This window comes from Eleutherodactylus coqui, chromosome 11 (assembly GCF_035609145.1).
Source record: "Eleutherodactylus coqui strain aEleCoq1 chromosome 11, aEleCoq1.hap1, whole genome shotgun sequence".
In the NCBI taxonomy this organism is placed as follows: domain Eukaryota; kingdom Metazoa; phylum Chordata; class Amphibia; order Anura; family Eleutherodactylidae; genus Eleutherodactylus; species Eleutherodactylus coqui.
Window position 1 is genome coordinate 135,552,828 of NC_089847.1, and position 22,488 is coordinate 135,575,315.

Consider the following 22,488-nt stretch of genomic DNA (forward strand, 5'->3'; position numbering starts at 1 on the left):
AGGGGGGAGAGAGCTGCACCATTCAGTCTGGACACCGAGCTGCTCGTGTAACTGCTGGATAGGACATCTTTGAGTCTACAGCTCCTTTATATTAAGCATGGACACACAGCTTGTTTTCCCCTTTTTTTGTGGTAGTAGTAGCCGCCGTTTGTCTATACCATTTAAGAACCTTCTTCCCACCCCTGAACTTGTCCCGGTATCGTCCCTGTTGGATATGACTGGATATCGTTTGGCTCTAAGCATTAAAACGATATTTCGGGCGATTCTGGCCTTTTGACTCACCCCATATCTATAAGGCTATGCCTTCTATAGTGACTCATTACAGACACAATGGCGCCAGAGGCCCTTATTTTCAGTAATTCCGGTCTTTATTCCTATCCGCGTTCTCTGATGGAAAGCGGCATTGTCTGCTAATGAGTATGTATTTCACACTTTACACCCGGAGTAATCGCAGATCACATTGACACTTGAGGCAGCAATGGAGCCGGCACATTAAAAGTGACACCTTGAATGTCTCTAAATGGTGACTTTCACTTCTATTGTTCTCGCAGAACTCGGCGCTGATAGGAAAAATAAAAACAGGATCCAAAAATAGTCGCGGGAGGAGCGCGACTGAACCGTTAGCGGGGAGTACGGAGCCGCAGTAGAGAGCAAGTAATGCAGCTGGGAATGAAGAATGTACATTATATGTCACAGATGGAGTTTGTTGTGTGTCGCTGAGCTGTGTAGGTTGGGTTTAGCAGAGCCGAGTTTGTGCAGTGTAGCAGAGCCGAGTTTGTGCAGTGTAGCAGAGCCGAGTTTGTGCAGTGTAGCAGAGCCAAGTTTGTGCAGTGTAGCAGAGCCGAGTTGTATTTGGGCTCTCGCTTTTATTAGTAGTGATGTATAATCTGAACCGGAGCAACACAACTCGATTGGTTTGCCTCTCGGTGGCTTCACACGGGCGTTTGCAAGCGACTCGGCGCAACATCTTTGTACTGTGAACGAGTCGTGTGTGTTTTATTTTTGTGCGTGTATCTGCACATTTTACTGTACTTGTTGCACACGGGGCTTGTTTGTTTGTTTGTTTGTTCGTTCGTGCGGCAGATGATCACCCGATTTTTAAATGGCTATTTGGTCTAATGAGTTCCAGATGTGTTCTTATTCATGGAACTACGCAGTGCATTACACATCTGTGCGCACATTTGCGTACTTCCCATAGACTTCTATAGGGGCCCTTGGTTCACCCAATGTCACCGCTGGGGTCTGGCCCCGGCTTGCATCCACTAGCTGGACACAACTGATATGATAATGGCGCCTCAGGCCGCCCCCTCCGTCTATAGTTGGGCCGCTCTCGAATATGAACCCCCTTCCTGCAAATGGGGTCCTACATATGAGCGATTGTTTTCCCGCAGGGAATTCACATGTTGGCGAGCGTGATATCGGGCCATCAATAACGGCGTGATATCGGGCCATCAATAACGGCGTGATATCGGGCCATCAATAACGGCGTGATATCGGGCCATCAATAACGGCGTGATATCGGGCCATCAATAACGGCGTGATATCGGGCCATCAATAACGGCGTGATATCGGGCCATCAATAACGGCGTGATATCGGGCCATCAATAACGGCGTGATATCGGGCCATCAATAACGGCGTGATATCCCGCTCACTTGTGTGAAGTTAGTCCTTATACAAGATGCCAACACAGAATTGCAGCAGTTGTATGAGACTAGAAAAACATGGCTGCCTTCATCCAGAAACTGCGCCACTCTAGTCCACTCATGTAGATGGAGTTGGGTGTTCCAGGGAGCGCCCGCTGTTAGGGCCAGGATCCCCTGGGGTTGTAGCAGAAGCTGCCCCTCCGCCCACTGAGTAGTGGCTGGCGCTCATAATTGCAGGCTGGGGTTCTATTGATTTTAATGAGAGCTGCGCCTGCAATTACGAACGGCGGTCATTACACAAGAGTTGGAACAGCGCCTTCCGTTGCGACCTTGGTCTAGTCTGACACTGGCAATGGGCGCTGCCTGCAATACCAGACATGATCTAAGCACAAGTGTGGCGCCATTTTTGGAAGAAAGCGGCCATGATTTTCTAATCTCCTACCGCCCCTTTAAATACTGAGACGTTGGCGGTCCCACGCCAGGTGGTTCTGCCCGCCGCTGCTGTCCGTTGTAGAAGTCCTATCTGGCTCCAGAGCATTGGAGTAATTTCCTCGGCCGCGGCTCCTGCGTCTTACGTGTCCTTACTCAGCAGCACTGTGGAGGTAATGACTGCAGGTGCCTGTAATTAGTCAGCCGCCTCCTTGTAATTAAGCCAGGAATAAAGCGGGAGACATCTGCCTGCTGCGCTCCTTCCTGCCTCCATCTATCTGGCGCCGGCCTGAACTTCTGCGATTTCCGTTAAACAGTTTTATTTGGTTGGTTTTCGAGATATTCTAGAAACTAAGGATTTGAAGGAAGTCTTCAGAGACGCGGCTCCCCGCCCTATGCTGCCGCGTGGCCCGTCGGACACTGCGCTCCAGTGCTGTGCATAGTGGGCGGAGCCGTGATGGGAAATGCGCCTCTTTAAGCGCGTGTTCACACGGAGCGGAAATGGTGCAGAAAGTTCAGTGGCAAAATCTGTAGCATCAAAAACTCGGTCAAAATCCGAACCGCTGACTCAAAATCTGCGAATCCGCAAGTGCTTTCAGCCTGCGCCGCACTCATCTCGCCTTCCTAAACGGCGCTCTGATTGCAGCTGTTGGCGGTCATGTCATACACAGGTCATGTGACGCCACTTCTGCATCACCTGAACGCCAGCGACCAGGCTCACGGTGTGCACCGCACTCTGGATACAGCAGGGGGCAGCATTGGGAGGTGGGCGGAGTGCAGCACAGGATGACACAGCAGGGGGCAGCATTGGGAGGTGGGCGGAGTGCAGCGCAGGATGACACAGCAGGGGGCAGCATTGGGAGGTGGGCGGAGTGCAGCGCAGGATGACATCACTTGTGGATTTGCAGCGATGGTGCGGATTTTGCCATGAATTTTCCATTGTGGTGAATCTGCAGCGTTTCCATCAGTGCTGCGTCCCCCGGGGCTTATTCACACCGCCGTAATTCTCATCTGTGACAGAACCAGAACCGTCAATAGAGCGATTCAGGCAGGAGTATAAAAAAAATTTTTTTTTTTTACTCACATGGAGGTTCGGCGTAGAAGTATGCAGCATATGCTATCGTAGTGCGATTTTAATTAATTTTTTTCCAAGTGACCATGTCCATTCAAATCAATAGGGGCACAAAAAATGAGCGTTCAGATTGATCTCCGTCCGTGCTCCATGTTTCACACATCGCTGCTCTGTGATACTAAAGAGCGTCCCAACGCAGGGTGGTTTTTTTCGTGTTTGTTTTTCTTGTTCTCAAAAAAAAAATAAAAAAATTGACAAATTGGCAGACTCCATACATGTGAGGACCGGCGCACCCGCCGTACGTGTGAGGACCGGCGCACCCGCCATACACGGTGAGGACCGGCGCACCCGCCATACACGGTGAGGACCGGCGCACCCGCCATACACGGTGAGGACCGGCGCACCCGCCATACACGGTGAGGACCGGCGCACCCGCCATACATGGTGAGGACCGGCGCACCCGCCATACATGGTGAGGACCGGCGCACCCGCCATACATGGTGAGGACCGGCGCACCCGCCATACATGGTGAGGACCGGCGCACCCGCCATACATGGTGAGGACCGGCGCACCCGCCATACATGGTGAGGAGCGGCGCACCCGCCATACATGGTGAGGAGCGGCGCACCCGCCATACATGGTGAGGAGCGGCGCACCCGCCATACATGGTGAGGAGCGGCGCACCCGCCATACATGGTGAGGAGCGGCGCACGCGCCATACATGGTGAGGAGCGGCGCACGCGCCATACATGGAGTGGACCGGCTTATTGACATCTACCAAATGGTCTCAAAGCTCTTAAGGCCCGTCTCAGACATAGAAATTACCTAAGTCAGGCTATTGCTGTTGCATTAGTTCTTCTCTGCTAACATAGCTCAGCCTTATTTAATTTGTCTGTTGACTTCTTATCTTAAAATCCTAGTTACCGGCACTACAGAGCATAGGTTTAGTCTTCTATTTAAGGGTCAATAGTCCAATACAAGGTAAGAAACCTACACGTCTTGCACTCTGCAACTTAACACTTTATATTCCATGACGCCATACATGGAGAGGACCGGCGCACACTGATGACAGCTGTAGCGCTGACCGGCGCACACGGATTACAATACGTCCAGCTTTGCAGGAGAAAATCCGACACCCTTGTCTGAATAAAGCATAAATGCAAATCTATAGGGGCTCGGGTTGTGTTCACACGGGGGAGTGAAAAACTGATCGCTTTGCGCGCAATTTAAATGTTTGTTTTTTTTTCATAGTTCTGTTTACATTTTTTTTTCTGACTCTCATGCGTGACTGACATAAATGTTTCACATTCGTTAATAATAAAATGCGTTACCAGTGGGTCGTACTTGCGTGCGCTCACATGGCATGCGAGGGTGAGCTGTTTTTTTTTTCTAACGCTTTCATAAAACATAATGGATTCTTGAACGAGTCTCACAGAAATAGGACGTGCGGCAGGTTTTCAAACTTGGACTATCAGTCCGAGAGAAAAATCCCTTGTGTGAATTAACCCTTTCACATGAATAGATTCTGTTCCCGTGCGAGTTACATCCATATCCGACTGATAAATCACCAGTCCGAATACAGCTGAAGGACTCGTTCACACGGCCGGATTCAGCTTCAGTCCATGAAATAGGCAGCGATTTCACGGAACTAAACTGCGCGCCTCCTGCGTATCGTGTGATGTTTTTTTGTTTTTTTTTTTAACCCACGTAAATAACACATCTGAACACCCCGATGCAATGCAGATGCAAATGAAGGGCTCCAGGTCTCCACATCACACACGTAATATACAGTGCGAATAAACCCATGTAAATTAGGCCTTATTCACACGGGCAGTTTTCATATCCATGTTTGCAAGTGACCGAACACGGACGGCGCTATGCTGTTAGTCAATAAGGCAAACATAAATTTGCTTTTTTTTTCTTTCCACACGGACTGATGCGTTGTGTACAAACATTCCGCTGCGATCTCTCAGATGACCGTTGCTCATTGGATACAAAAAAAAAAAAATGCAGTGCCCACGGATGCCATCTGTGTAGGCTCCGATTTTCAAATATTGTTTCTAAGCGATACTACAGAAAAAAATGTGGCCTGAATGCTGGTAAAAAATATTAGGAGGTCCACAACATGCATGGGTTTAGCAGAGCTGAATCTGCGCTTTTTATTTGTACAAACCAGAATTGCTAACGTGACTCTGCCGTCCCGCCCCCGAGCAGGAAAGACCCGCCTCTGCTTAGAGTAAAACTAAACGATGTCCTACATTTTTATAAAGGCCTTAATTGCTTTTGTTTCTGTTGCAGTGTTTGGATTTGAAACGGACAACGATTTACAAATTGACATAATTTCAGAGCTGGAACTTGAGAACAACACAAGGGGGATTACACAGGTTTACGGAGCGCACAATGGTAGCAAAGCCTTCCTATTTCATGGTAAGCTTTTTTCTTTTTTTTTTTTTTTCAAGAGCAGCTGCTATAACAACGGATATTCAAATCAACAGAGCAGTAAAGGTACCAGGTTACATGCAGTATAAACTAGATGTGACTATTCTAATACTGCCCCCTATGTACAAGAATATAACTACTATAATACTGCTTCTATGTACAAGTATATAACTACTATAATACTGCCCCATAGCTACAAGAATATAACTACTATAATACTGCTTCTATGTACAAGAATATAACTACTATAATACTGCCTCCTATGTACAAGAATATACCTACTATAATACTGCCCCCTATGTACAAGAATATAACTACTATAATACTGCCCCCTATGTACAAGAATATAACCACTATAAGACTGCCCCTATGTACAAGAATATAACTAATATAATACTGCCCCCTATGTACAAGAATATAACTACTATAATACTGCCCCCTATGTACAAGAATATAACTACTATAATACTGCCCCTATGTACAAGAATATAACTACTATAATACCGCCCCCTATGTACAAGAATATAACTACTATAATACTGCCCCCTATGTACAAGAATAGAACTACTATAATACTGCTCCTATGTACAAGAATATACCTACTATAATACTGCTCCCTATGTACAAGAATATAACCACTATAATACTGCTCCCATGTACAAGAATATACCTACAATAATACTGCCCCCTATGTACAAGAATATAACTACTATAATACTGCTTCTATGTACAAGAATATAACTACTATAATGCTGCTTCTATGTACAAGAATATAACTACTATAATACTGCCCCCTATGTACAAGAATATAACTACTATAATACTGCCCCCTATGTACAAGTATATAACTACTATAATACTGCTTCTATGTACAAGTATATAACTACTATAATACTGCCCCATAGCTACAAGAATATAACTACTATAATACTGCTTCTATGTACAAGAATATAACTACTATAATACTGCCCCCTATGTACAAGAATATAACTACTATAATACTGCCCCCTATGTACAAGAATATAACTACTATAATACTGCCCCCTATGTACAAGAATATAACTACTATAATACTGCCTCCTATGTACAAGAATATAACTACTATAATACTGCCACCTATGTACAAGAATATAACTACTATAATACTGCTTCTATGTACAAGAATATAACTGCTATAATACTGCTCCCTATGTACAAGAATATAACTACTATAATACTGCCCTCCTATGTACAAGAATATAACTACTATAATACTGCTTCTATGTACAATAATATAATTACTATAATACTGCTCCCTATATACAAGAATATAACTACTATAATACTGCCCTCCCATGTACAAGAATATAACTACTATAATACTGCCCCTATGTACAAGAATATAACTACTATAATACTGCCCCCTATGTACAAGAATATAACTACTATAATACTGCTCCTATGTACAAGAATATAACTACTATAATACTGCTCCTATGTACAAGAATATAACTACTATAATACTGCCCCCCTATGTACAAGAATATAACTACTATAATACTGCCCCCTATGTACAAGAATATAACTACTATAATACTGCCCCCTATGTACAAGAATATAACTACTATAATACTGCCTCCTATGTACAAGAATATAACTGCTATAATACTGCTCCCTATGTACAAGAATATAACTACTATAATACTGCCCTCCTATGTACAAGAATATAACTACTATAATACTGCTTCTATGTACAATAATATAATTACTATAATACTGCTCCCTATATACAAGAATATAACTACTATAATACTGCCCCTATGTACAAGAATATATCTACTATAATACTGGCCCCTATGTACAAGAATATAACTACTATAATACTGCCCCCTATGTACAAGAATATAACTACTATAATACTGCTCCTATGTACAAGAATATAACTACTATAATACTGCCCCCCTATGTACAAGAATATAACTACTATAATACTGCCTCCTATGTACAAGAATGGAACTACTATAATACTGCTCCTATGTACAAGAATATAACTACTATAATACTGCCTCCTATGTACAAGAATATAACTACTATAATACTGCTCCTATGTACAAGAATATAACTACTATAATACTGCACCCTATGTACAAGAATATAACTACTATAATACTGCCCCCTATGTACAAGAATATAACTACTATAATACTGCCCCCTATGTACAAGAATATAACTACTATAATACTGCTCCTATGTACAAGAATATAACTACTATAATACTGCACCCTATGTACAAGAATATAACTACTATAATACTGCTCCTATGTACAAGAATATAACTACTATAATACTGCCCCCTATGTACAAGAATATAACTACTATAATACTGCCCCCTATGTACAAGAATATAACTACTATAATACTGCCCCCTATGTACAAGAATATAACTACTATAATACTGCCCCCTATATACAAGAATATAACTACTATAATACTGCCCCCTATGTACAAGGATATAACTACTATAATACTGCCCCCTATGTACAAGAATATAACTACTATAATACTGCCCCCTATGTACAAGAATATAACTACTATAATACTGGCCCCTATGTACAAGAATATAACTACTATAATACTGCCCCCTATGTACAAGAATATAACTACTATAATACTGCTCCTATGTACAAGAATATAACTACTATAATACTGCCCCCCTATGTACAAGAATATAACTACTATAATACTGCCCCCCTATGTACAAGAATATAACTACTATAATACTGCCTCCTATGTACAAGAATATAACTACTATAATGCTGCCCCCTATGTACAAGAATATAACTACTATAATACTGCCCCCTATGTACAAGAATATAACTACTATAATACTGCCCCCCTATGTACAAGAATATAACTACTATAATAGTGCCCCCTATGTACAAGAATATAACTACTATAATACTGCCTCCTATGTACAAGAATATAACTACTATAATGCTGCCCCCTATGTACAAGAATATAACTACTATAATACTGCCCCCCTATGTACAAGAATATAACTACTATAATACTGCCTCCTATGTACAAGAATAGAACTACTATAATACTGCTCCTATGTACAAGAATAGAACTACTATAATACTGCCTCCTATGTACAAGAATATAACTACTATAATACTGCTCCTATGTACAAGAATATAACTACTATAATACTGCACCCTATGTACAAGAATATAACTACTATAATACTGCTCCTATGTACAAGAATATAACTACTATAATACTGCCCCCTATGTAGAAGAATATAACTACTATAATACTGCCCCCTATGTACAAGAATATAACTACTATAATACTGCCCCCTATGTACAAGAATATAACTACTATAATACTGCTCCCTATGTACAAGAATATAACTACTATAATACTGCTCCCTATGTACAAGAATATAACTACTATAATACTGCCCCCTATGTACAAGAATATAACTACTATAATACTGACCCCTATGTACAAGAATATAACTACTATAATAGTGCCCCCTATGTACAAGAATATAACTACTATAATAGTGCCCCCTATGTACAAGAATATAATTACTATAATACTGCCCCCTATGTACAAGAATATAACTACTATAATACTGCCCCCTATGTACAAGAATATAACTACTATAATACTGCCCCCTATGTACAAGAATATAACTACTATAATACTGCCCCCTATGTACAAGAATATAACTACTATAATACTGCCCCCCTATGTACAAGAATATAACTACTATAATACTGCCCCCTATGTACAAGAATATAACTACTATAGTACTGCCCCCTATATACAAGAATATAACTACTATAATACTGCCTCCTCTGTACTGTATTCAGTGTAACCGTTATCAGTTCTCTCTTATATCCGTATCAGCTGTCGGCTCTGCTGTACAGGCCGGTGTGGAGTTGCTGGTGTTACTTTTCAACAATTCTTTAATCTGAAGTCTTTCCTCTCTTTCATTAGTCCCGTTATTCAGGATGTACCGCTAACCTGTTGCCACTTTTCTTGTTCCTGTAACACTTTGATTGTGTACATTGGCAGTTCTGTTTGTCAGGTCTCACACACTCGTCACATCTAAAGCCCCGCCTGGTATTCTATTGACTCCCTGTTGCCCTTTAAGGAAGTAACGCATTTGTAGTTACGTTTTCCTCTCCCATATCTGCCAGTACTGTGCGCCTATACGGCTGCTCTCTAGCATCTAGCAGCTCTGGATGTGAATGGAGTAGAAACCCTCAGAGTTCTAATCCAACCTTTCCTTACCCGGCTCACCTACAGAGTATGCATCTAGATCTGTTCTGTTAGAGCGTTCTCCTTTCTTGTGAGACGAATCCTTCCTCATCAGTCAGTGCTGTGTTTTCTTAAGATGGCCGCTAAGTGGAAGGTCATGTCTTGAAGATGCCTTGTGATCGTGCCGCAGCGCTGCTCGCCGTGATTAATGGTAAACAAACTCTGACAAAACCGAAGGGAAGATCCTCAAGACGGCTGGAGAGAAATAACTAGTGAGGGCCCTCAGGAAGGTGCCAGTCATAATGAATGTGCTGTGATTGGTAATCATTTCACAGGCATTACATTAATCGCCCGTCTTCATGGCGGTTTAGGAGGCGCCAGAGCCAAAGAGCCGCCATCAATTATTTCTTGAAGCATTACAGCACGTGGCAAGTGCATCACAGCGAGTGACATACTGACTGTACGGCTTTATGTTCGTGGACGGTTCCTAGAAAGCTCGGATGTGTTCCATGTGATCTATCACAACCTAACCTATAAAGTTTTGTTCCCACTGAAAGGCCTTGTCATGGTTGGCTAAGCGGGGGTGTGGCTCTGTAATTCAGGGGCGTGTCACAGTCCTGCAGCATAATAAGCAGCCTTGTATGTACACAGTGACTCCACCAGCAGAATAGTGAGTGCAGCTCTGGGGTATAATACAGGATGTAACTCAGGATCAGTACAGGATTAGTAATGTATGTACACAGTGACTCCAGCAGCAGAATAGTGAGTGCAGCTCTGGAGTATAATACAGGATGTAACTCAGGATTGGTGCAGAATAAGTAATGTATGTACACAGTGACTCCACCAGCAGAATAGTGAGGGCAGCTCTGGAGTATAATACAGGATGTAACTCAGGATCAGTACAGGATCAGTAATGTATGTACACAGTGACTCCACCAGCAGAATAGTGAGTGCAGCTCTGGAATATAATACAGGATGTAATTCAGGAGCAGTACAGGATAAGTAATGTATGTACACAGTGACTCCACCAGCAGAATAGTGAGTGCAGCTTTGGGATATAATACAGGATGTAATTCAGGAGCAGTACAGGATAAGTAATGTATGTACACAGTGACTCCACCAGCAGAATAGTGAGTGCAGCTCTGGAGTATAATTAAGGAGAAGTAATGAATGTACATAGTGATTTTGACGTTTTACATAGGTTAAAGGGGTTTTCCAGGGAGAATATTTTTGATGATCTATCCTCAGGAAAAGTCATCAACAGTTGATTTGGTCAGGGTCCTAAGCGACGAACCCCAGCCGATCAGCAGTGGAAGTCTGTGCGCCGACCTCTGTGTAGTGGCCGGCGCTTGTGACTGCAGGCACAGCTCGCACTGATTTTCAATGAGAACCGTGCCTGCAGTTACAAGCGCCGGCCACGAGCATTGGACCCTGGCCTATTGATTACCTCTCCTAAGTATAGGTCACCGATAGTATTCTCCCTGATAAACCCCTTTAATTCTTTTTGTAAACTGTAAAATGTTGTTCTAAGCCAAACATTTGCTGTAAATTCTCTTTTCCCGGGTGCGTTTCTTGCTTTTTTTAAAATCTTCTAGTGATCTTGAGTTGCTTCATGTTTTATGCCTCACTTGTAGATCTGTATTCAGAATTAATCTAGCTGTAACACTACCGTATTTGGGCTTGGTTTCTGGGTGTATATATCGGAGAGGCCAACTATATGGCTGCTATGAGGCCATGGAGAGCGAGCAGCGCTCCAGACCTAGGAGAGGTTAAGCAGCGAGGGTAAATTAAGATGGTACTCATGGTGGCTCTGCTGCTCCCTCTGACAGGATGGTAAATGAGATCGGGGACTGGTATAACTGCAGTTGTAAAATTATTGGCAGTTCTTATTGTGTGCTACCTCGGGTCGGGCAGAGTAAGACGTTGTTTGTTGGGTAGTGTCCCGTTCTGTGCAAAATAATAAAATGTAAAATTTGGAGAACTAAACAAAAATGGGGGGGCGTAGTCCTGGCCTCTGAAGCGTGTTGTCTGGTACCTCAGTGCAGATGATGTGGTTGGTGGGAAGTTACTCCAAGAAGCAGACTCGGATGGTGAAAACAATGGAATACTTTATTGAGCGAGAGTTCCTTCCCTGGTAGCAGTTGCGCTATTTGCATTTGCGTTAAATTACAGTAGATCATGGCATTATTTGAACACAAACTCCACACGATTCATTAACTATAGATTTAGTTAGATGGTTCGGACTGAAAACATATTACTGCCATGTACACTGACTTTTTCTTTTTCTCTCTTCTTCTTTGCTAACACTCTGGCTTGACTTTGCTTTGAGTACTCACACTTAATGTTCTCCTTCCCACTGTACTGGCTTTGGAGTAAAGGTGTTCTCCTGGTTCCTCCCCAGTCTCTCTCAGGCTCCTCTGGACTAGGCTCTCTCCAGGTCTGGACTAGACTGACTAACCCTGCTCACTCTCTCCCATTTTATACCTTCTCCCTCAACCAATCCTAGGCTAAGGGAAAGCTATCTATCCAATCATTTTACTATCTAGGGGTAATAGACAGGTATGAGAGCAGGTTAGGGTGGATTTGCCTGAGTAATGCAAGGTTTTCTTGCAAGAACACCTCATTAACACATTTAAAGCTATATACACACTCTTCCAATCTATTAGTCTTTTATACACTTTTTTGCTTACATAAATGACTAGTAATTTGCTGTAGTGCCCAACTCTGGGTCCCTACAAGTGCAACCCGGGAATGCTTAACCCCACATCATTTTCTCTTGAGTTTTTGAGTGTCTGTAGGACTTCCCTCTCCAGAAGTGCTGAATTGCTCAAAAACAATGTTAGGAAATCTCTTAAGGTTTATGGAAAGTGAGTGGAAAACAAACAGCAGACCCCTCTGAGTACCAAAATCCAGCACTCTAAATGGGGTTGTCCAGGGTTAGAACAACATGGCTGCTTTCTTACAGCACCACCATTCTCCATAGTGTTGTCTCTGGTATTGCAGCTGCATTCCATTGAAGTGAATGAGATCTGAGCTGCAATACCAGAAACAACCAATGGGCAAGGATGGCACTGTGTTTGTAAGAAAGCAGCCAAGTTTTTCTAAACCTGGACAACCCTTTCAATAAGGGGCCAGTTTCTTTGCAATTGGTCCTTTCTCCTATATATGAGAGTGCCTAGGCCAGAGAATTCATCCCCTGTTCTTGTCCTTTAAGTGAATTTCCTGACCATGGCAGAGTGCCCTGTTGCACCGCCCTCTCTGGCTCCAAATATGATGCAATAGCTGATATACCTGGCCTCACCCGAGTGAATTTGATACTGGTGTTTACGTGTTTGCACTGAAAATTTTATGAAGTTGTGGTTACTTTAGAGGAACTGAGGAATACAATATGCATACACATAGAGGAGCGTTAGATTCTCCTCAGGCTGCATGTACCGATGTCCCTCTGCAGAATGTGCCACCCCTCTCACTCTCCTCACTTAGGACGTAAAGAATGTTTTTGCCAAATTTCACGCTCGTACGACACTGAGACATTACATAGGGGTGCACTTACTTTTGCAATTAGCATTGAATAATCGAGTTTTGACCCCTTTACTTTTCCTATTTAGGAACTAAAGAATGCTCCTGCCAAATGTCATGTTTGTACGACACCGTGGAGAATTAGTTAGTCAGTCAATGCGGGCTTTCACCTTTATATATGTAGATATGCCCTGCTAGTTGACATGTAGACACCCCGCCTAGCTGCCTCTTGGTATTTGTCATGCAGTGGACTGCTCATGATACACTGCACCAGGGTACTGCAAAAAGAGTCGACTCTGTGCAGCCACTGAACCAGCAGGGGGTGAAAAAGTAATGTGTTTAGAGTGAAAACCACAATACCATAGAGATCAGTAAATCCAAGGTCGTACAACGTCCTTGTGTAAGAGGATTAACAAGAAACCCAACCTTCAACGCTGTCGGTCACTCCTGCATGCTGCACCATATTCCACTGCACAGGTGGTAATTGTCCTCCTGCAGGGGCTGCTGTCTACTTTCATGTGCCTGTTTCTCCTCCGGCGCCACATGGAAGTCACTGCGGTTTTATCGCTGGCTGAAAACTTGTTGTTGAGTTTTTCACTTCTACAATCGCAGATGCCGCGCTATCACTCCAGCTCTGTGAGAGGTGACCTGCCGTGCCGCAATCGTCATTTTTTTCTACTTCCCTTCTGTTCTGTAGACGAGAAAAACAGGCCCATAACTCTATGATTCCTACAAGTGAGAGACGCTGCTGTGCCGCCAAACGCACAGGAGACGGTTCAGGACAGATCCGGATTTCTCCAGCTGAGCCTCTCGGTGGATTGTCATTAACTTACCAATATCTGCATAGAAGCCTCCGCAGAAAGGCAAGAATTATCGAATGCTGAGATGTCCTTCCAAAATAAATCTGAGAAGACGGGACGTCTGCGAGTGCAGAACAGTCTGGATCATCCAAAGAGAGTTACATGGTGGAGGAAGCACAAAGTATATCACAGCACTGTGTGCATTCATGTAATGAGGATGGGGTTGTGTGTAGGGGCATGCCTCCTGCTTTCAAGGAATGAAAAGAGGGACAATCGCTGTGGCACTCGCAGCTTCCTCAAGGGAATGGTGCCGCTCTGTGGCCCCCTCAAGGGAATGGTGCCGCTCTGTGGCCCCCTCAAGGGAATGGTGCCGCTCTGTGGCCCCCTCAAGGGAATGGTGCCGCTCTGTGGCCCCCTCAAGGGAATGGTGCCGCTCTGTGGCCCCCTCAAGGGAATGGTGCCGCTCTGTGGCCCCCTCAAGGGAATGGTGCCGCTCTGTGGCCCCCTCAAGGGAATGGTGCCGCTCTGTGGCTCCCTCAAGGGAATGGTGCCGCTTTATACTATAGTGCCTGTCAGTTTGCCCTCAAAATAATTCTGCTGCTCTATACCCCATAAAAGTATTGGTACCACTCTGTGCCCACTCAAAGCAATCGTCCCCCTCTCTACTTTAGTACCATTGTGTGTCACCTTAAAGTATTGATATCACTCTGTGCCCACGCAAAGTAATGATGCCGCTCTTTACTATAGTGCCATTCTGTGTTAACCTCCAAGTAATGGTGCCACACTTTACCCCCCTTAAAGTAATAGTGCTGCTCTGTAATCTAATACTGCTCTGTGCCCTCTCAAAGTAATGGTGCCCCTCTGTACACCAGTGCCCCCCTATACCTCTATGAAGTAATACTCTGTGCCCCTCAGAGTAATATTGCCCTTTGTGCCGCCTATAGTCCGCAGCTCCACTTTTCCTGAAACTAACCGGCAGAGAACAAACTTTTTTTGCTTCCACTTCTGCAAGACGCAGAGCTGTTCTGTACATGGCGTTGCTGGATTCTTCCACCCGTCTTCTGCTGTTCAAGGCTTGGACTGAGAGCAGGAGATGGGGGAGGAGTCGGGTCATGACCGGAGTGGATTGGTCACAGGTTAGCTGGTTGGGTCCTGGGACAGGTGCATAGGCTTTTAAATAAAAGTAAAAAAAAAAAACCGCAGCTAGTACTGACCCCTGGGTGCTGCGCTGCTCCTGCTCCCCGCTGACCTCCGGGGAGCACAGTCATGCCATGTGCTACATCTCTCCGTCTACCACCGTGATTGCTGACCCTGCTTATATATATTTCGTCCACCTGGTCCGCCTACAACTTGAGGCCACTTTTTGTAATTTATTCCCAACCCTCTCTGTTGATCTTATGGGGGTTACATGGCGGGAGGCGCAGCGCAGAGTATATCAGGACTATTCCCAGCGGTTTGGATGCTGGCGGACATGATTCTTGCCTGGCATCCGTGCAGGTGATGGGCTCCCGCTGACTTGTGGGTGCGTTATATGAATGGCTGCACCGCAGAACATCGCTTTTTATTAATGAAATTTTCAGTGAAGTGTAAGAAATCGTCGCCTGCTAATTACAGGAAGGGGGGCGCCGGCGTCCTGACAGGTGTCTGCTGTGTGCACTTTAAAGCTCATTACAGGATAATTCCATCAGGCGGTAATTATCAATTATATGATGAGTATTTGTTGAATATTTGCGGCTGGAATGGAGAAGTTCACATCCGTCTCTTCCTCCTAAAGGTTAAAAGCGGAATCTATTCATTTCATGGACAATTTGCTTTATTTTTCTAAAACTGTGACATCATAATGGCTTAAAGCGCCCCTTAAAGGGAATGTGTGATCAGAAGACGGCCTCCCGTGTACAGTAAGGGTGCGATCACACGTTGCGGAAACGCTGCCGAATCTCCACCGTGGATCCTCAGCTGAACCGCAGGTTGGAGTCACGGAACAGCAGAGAATCTGCCGCGGTTTTTGTTCCTCTCCCATGAGCAGGATTTGCTTTAATCCCATTCACTTTAATAAGAAACTTTCCCGCCGCGGTTCTTCCACAGCATCTCCACAACGTCTGAGCACCCTACATCAGGGTTTTATGTTAAACATATTTTTAAAGCATTTTTGGTAATTTGTTTTTCATTTTTTTGAATTTCAGAATCTAAAGTTTAATAAAATCCTGCAGTTCTCACACCGACCACTAGGCCTAATAAAGGTCTGTAACTTCCTCCTCTGTAGAGAAAACTTCTCAGCCATCATCTCCTTATCCTCACAAGCAGGATTACACTGAGAGGTGATACTTATATATAGAGAACACAGGATCCGTGATTCACAATGGTCACAGCACACCTCCTCCCCCTCCCTGCACATTGACCACTAAGCTTAATAATAGTTTGACCCTTCCTATTCTGTAGAGGAAACTTCTCAGCCGTCATCTCCTCCTCATCACAGGCAGGATTACACTGAGAGAAGACACCTGTATATAGATAACACAGGAGCCACCATTCACAATAGGTCATGTCACAGCTCACCTCCTCCCCTTCTCCTGTACACTGACACCATGATTTGTCACTTTATGAATATTTTTACGCTGGCTTCTGCCCCTTTTCTCTCCCTGTCTAGGGTTAGGTATCAAGGGGTACAGCCTCCTGGGCTCATCTAATTTCAGTATGGCACACAGAGATGCCACCAAACATGTCTCTTAATACTCTTGCACACCTGCAGACGGTGCAAATTTTGTTTAGAAGTAGAGTCTAAGTAAATTTGCGCCATTGTCTCTAGTGGTGACCCCCGGTACTGTACTGTCCACCGACTTCGTAAATGTGGCCTGACTTTGTACACAGACCAGGTAGTACAGGATATTAAAAAATCCTTAATAAAAAGCTTATTGGTTTTTTTTTCCCCAAAAAAACAGTGCCACACCTGTCCGCAGGTTGTGTGAGGTATTGCAGTACAGCTTGCCTTCACATTAAAAGGGTGGTCCAGGTGCAAGGCAACTTTTTAAAAAAGAAGTCCAGACCTGGTTAAACAATAGAACCAGCGATGTTGGCCCGTCTTCTGCTTGGTGCCATGATGCCAGGAGACTGGCATCTGACTGCGGTGCCCCCTGGCTGCAGCGGTTGGGTGGTTTTTGTTCCACAAGGATGGGGAGGACCGCTAAGCTCCACTTGTTTTAAGTTCTAACAGGCCTGCAGTGATTTTTTTTAAAGTTGCCTTGCACCCAGACAACTCCTTCTATGGAGCTGAGATGCCATACCAGACTCGGCCTGTGGACAACTGTGGCGCTGCCATTTACTTCTGTGCGGTCCTTTTAGGTAGAGTCTGTGGGGATTTACAGAAGCCTTCAGGATGTTTCTGAGAGCTATTAGCTGAATTACACATTTTGGGATCACACTATAAAGACATCGTCGCCTCTGCAAATTGACTTCCAGATGTAAATGTTGACGCTGGGCTCCGCCGTGACCCTCCATCGCGACGTGTTAGTCGGCTTCATCACCACGTTGTTTGCATACTCTTGTGTACCACCTAGAAAATTACAGGGTCATCAGACTAATTTTCAGTCCGTCCCCTTGGGCGACTTCCACATGAGACTTCCCAGTCGGCAGCTGTAGTTCATTTCTTGAGCCTCATGCGAGTCTCCGGCTATCAACACTTATTGGTCTGGCAATTCACATGTCGATAGCGGCTCTCGATGGATGCGGTAATTGTTTGCTGAGCCGCTTGCAGTCATGACTTAATAAACATGCTGTGACTCTGAATGCAACGGCTTCTCCAGTCCTGGAGGCGAGACTGACTGGAGTTTAATTTGTGTTTATAGAGGCCTATTAAGCCTTAAAAGGGAAATACGAATTTTACCAAAGGGGAAAAAGGAATTAAAGTCGGAGACGACTCAATACTGAGGAGCATCTACCCTGAAAACTCATAAATCCCTTTAAAATATAAATCCTTAGATTGCCTTCATCTGTGAGGTTGTTGAAATTCTAGTCTGGTTTTGCTTAATTAGAAGTAATATTGGGATAGATGGGTGGTAACTAGAGATGAGCGAGCGTACTCGCTAAGGCAAACTACTCGAGCAAGTAGTGCCTTATGCGAGTACCTGCCTGCTCGTCTCTCAAGATTCGGGTGCCGGCGGGGAGGAACGGGGAGAGATCTCTCTCTCACTCCCCCCTGCTCACTCCCGCAAACTACTCGCTCAAGTAGTTTGCCTTAGCAAGTACGCTCGCTCATCTCTAGTGGTAACTATGATTAGAACACCCCCTAAGTACAAGCCTATAACTACTATAATACTGCCCCCTATGTACTAGAATATAACTACTATAATACTGCCTCCTATGTACAAGAATATAACTGCTATAATACTGCTCCCTATGTACAAGGATATAACTACTATAATACTGCCCCTATGTACAAGAATATAACTACTAAAATACTGCCCCCTATGTACAAGAATATAACTACTATAATACTGCCCCCTATGTACAAGAATATAACTACTATAATACTGCCCCCTATGTACAAGAATATAACTACTATAATACTGACCCCTATGTACAAGAATATAACTACTATAATACTTCCCCTATGTACAAGAATATAACTACTATAATACTGCCCCCTATGTACAAGAATATAACTACTATAATAATGCCCTCCTATGTACAAGAATATAACTACTATAATACTGCCCCCTATGTACAAGAATATAACTACTATAATACTGCCCTCCTATGTACAAGAATATAACTACTATAATACTGCCCTCCTATGTACAAGAATATAACTACTATAATACTGCCCTCCTATGTACAAGAATATAACTACTATAATACTGCCTCCTATGTACAAGAATATAACTACTATAATACTGCCCCCTATGTACAAGAATATAACTACTATAATACTGCCCTCCTATGTACAAGAATATAACTACTATAATACTGCCCTCCTATGTACAAGAATATAACTACTATAATACTGCCCTCCTATGTACAAGAATATAACTACTATAATACTGCCCTCCTATGTACAAGAATATAACTACTATAATACTGCCCCCCTATGTACAAGAATATAACTACTATAATACTGCCCCCTATGTACAAGAATAGAACTACTATAATACTGCCCCCCTATGTACAAGAATAGAACTACTATAATACTGTCCCCCTATGTGCAAGAATATAAGTACTATAACACTCCCCCCCTATGTACAAGAATAGAACTACTATAATACTGCCCCCCTATGTACAAGAATAGAACTACTATTATACTGCCTCCTATGTACAAGAATATAACTACTATAATACTGCCCCCCTATGTACAAGAATAGAACTACTATAATACTGTCCCCCTATGTGCAAGAATATAAGTACTATAACACTCCCCCCCTATGTACAAGAATAGAACTACTATAATACTGCCCCCCCTATGTACAAGAATAGAACTACTATAATACTGCCCCCCTATGTACAAGAATAGAACTACTATAATACTGTCCCCCTATGTGCAAGAATATAAGTACTATAACACTCCCCCCCCTATGTACAAGAATAGAACTACTATAATACTGCCCCCTATGTACAAGAATAGAACTACTATAATACTGCCCCTTATGTACAAGAATAGAACTACTATAATACTGCCCCTTATGTACAAGAATAGAACTACTATAATACTGCTCCCCTATGTACAAGAATGTAACTACTATAATACTGCTCCCCTATGTACAAGAATATAACTACTATAATACTGCTCCCCTATGTACAAGAATGTAACTACTATAATACTGCTCCCCTATGTACAAGAATGTAACTACTATAATACTGCCCCCTATGTACAAGAATGTAACTACTATAATACTGCCCCCTATGTACAAGAATATAACTACTAGAATACTGCCCCCTATGTACAAGAATATAACTACTAGAATACTGCCCCCTATGTACAAGAATATAACTACTATAATACTGCCCCCTATGTACAAGAATATAACTACTATAATACTGCCCCCTATGTACAAGAATGTAACTTCTATAATGCTGCTACTTGCAGACAATATAATTCTGGACAGGGCACACTTATTGCATGGATCAGTGTTCCAGCAGATGCCTCTTGATGTCTGCACCTCATTATAGGACTTCTGCTGGGTTTGAGTTCTTTGTAAGATCTTATACTTTGATGTATCCTTGACAATTGACTGCTCCCTGTAGATGTAAGGTCTTTGTTGGCCATTCAAGAAAAGCACTCTGAGCTGTGATACTGATTCTCTTTATTTGTGTAGCGCCAGCATATTCCGTCGCACTTACAATAACAGGGAGATACAGAAAGACAATACTAGATACAGTCCATCAACCAGAGTGGCGCTGTTTTTGGAATAATACACACTTTTTTCTTATCTCGCCTGTTTTTGGTGTTCGCTATAACCAGCGCGTTATGCTTTCATTGAAACCTCCATTCTTGGTTGTGCCGATTAAACCTAATTTTATTCTGGTGAGCTCGGGATTGTAATTAGATCCCTGGGCGGTGCTGCAGGCTTCTGAAGTCACACCTTGGAAAGGTCCATTACCTCTTGATTGACAGCGCCTCTACTGACCTCATTCGTAATGGCACTGAAGTCCTGCGCATGCTCCGTGGCTTTGCCTTCTCTTCTCCAGTCTGGTCATGGACATTTAGGACTTCGCATTGCGCCTGCGCCGGGTCTTTTGATGAATGATCAGATTGGGGATGAGAAGCCATTGCAAAGGTGAATGCACAGGATCTCAGTGGTGCTTACACCACAAGACGGCACTATGAAGGCGTAGTCCAAGGAGTGAATCCATGGCTCAAGAGGCCTGCACCACCATTCCCGTGACTCCAGGGATCTAATTAGCATACTGGGCGTGCTCAATTAAAAGTAAACTTCCCGTCAGAAAGCGCCAATGGCTCTTTAAAGAGTAACCTGGGTATAGTACGTCTTGGAAGTGCTGTAGTGATGTGTTGCTGGGATGAGCGCTCTTCAAGAGTCATAAGGAACTCATCGCCGTGCGTGGAGTCGCCCTTTAGATATGACCGGTAATCCTCAGACAAGGTTATGTCATGTTGTAGTGCGGTCAGGGTTGTAGCTCGCTGTATACTGTAGGCATGGAGTGTTTTTTTTTTTCTCGATGATCAATACCCAGTGACAAACAGTAATTACTCCGGTTACTCATTCTGGATGTGAGAATTCGCCCCGGAGCTTTCACAAACACAACGTTCTTTCTCTGTTACAGCAAAACGGTGATTTTTTTTTTTTTTCTTTCCTTTTTTATGTCATTTATTTTTCATAGACACGACTGCAGCGCAGAACTGAGTAAATGAAAAGCTCATCGCCCCAGGGGTACATTTCTTCGACCCCCTGCTACTTAGAAGTGTTCCTCCTCGATGACTTTGTCCCTTTTTTCTAATTCCCTTTAAGGCTGCAGGGAACAGATGTAGCATGCCGGGGCGGAGGGCGGTAATCTGATTAGTAAAGAGTTAAAAGGATTTGCATTTTATCCTTGGAATCAGATGTCTCCTAATTGCCGCACTTGCAGTAGCAGTGGGAGGAAGGGGGGGGGGGGGGGGAGGAACAGGGAATGCTGGGATATTCTCCGATTAAGATTGCTGCCGGTTATAGGATAATTGTTAGATGTGTACAGTATAGAATAATTACAAGGGCTTCCTTAATTTAAATGGACAGTAACTTCTGGACCTGTACGCATGTCTGCTTGTAGTTAACTCCAATATTAATCTGAGAAAAAGTAAGTGAACCCTTTGCAATTCCCTGGACTGATAACATTTAGTTTGGCTGTATCAAAGGCAAACACAATGTAACTAATAACACAGACAGTTATATTGTATGCATTTGAAAGTGCACAGATGGAAAGAAAGGGAACTTCTGTTACTTTTTGCCAACTATCTTCTGGGGAAGTCAGTTTTTCACTTAAGGAGACAAGATGGCAGTGCTGGTGTTTGAGGTGCTTTGCCCTTTACATATGCAATATGAGACAAGCAAGAAGAGGCCTGCATTCTCTGAGTGGTTTCTAAGAGGTGGCTGAGGAGCCTTGTCACGGGGGCATTGAGTGCAGCACGCTCTATGTAATCTTGTACACAGTTGAAGGTAAACGGGATATGGATGACTAATGGAATTAGGTGAACGTGACGCCAGTGCCTGACTTCAAAGATGTTGGTAGAGAAATAAGACTAACACACGTATTTGAGTAAACTGCAGGCACACAATTTACTGTTGAACATGGCAGTCTGCAAGAATATTAAACAGTAGAACTTGCATATACACAATTTAAACCTTG

At 43.4% G+C, this 22,488-nt stretch overlaps 1 protein-coding gene across 3 annotated transcripts in view; it reads left to right on the plus strand.

Annotated features, from left to right (window-relative positions):
- NELL1 (neural EGFL like 1) overlaps positions 1 to 22,488 on the plus strand; it is a 674,819-nt gene that overhangs the window by 34,318 nt on the left and 618,013 nt on the right. For all 3 annotated transcript variants that reach the window (XM_066583599.1, XM_066583597.1, XM_066583598.1), the window contains exon 2: positions 5,444 to 5,572. In XM_066583599.1, coding sequence (XP_066439696.1) covers positions 5,444 to 5,572 — 129 coding nt within the window. The remainder of the gene's footprint in view (positions 1 to 5,443; positions 5,573 to 22,488) is intronic.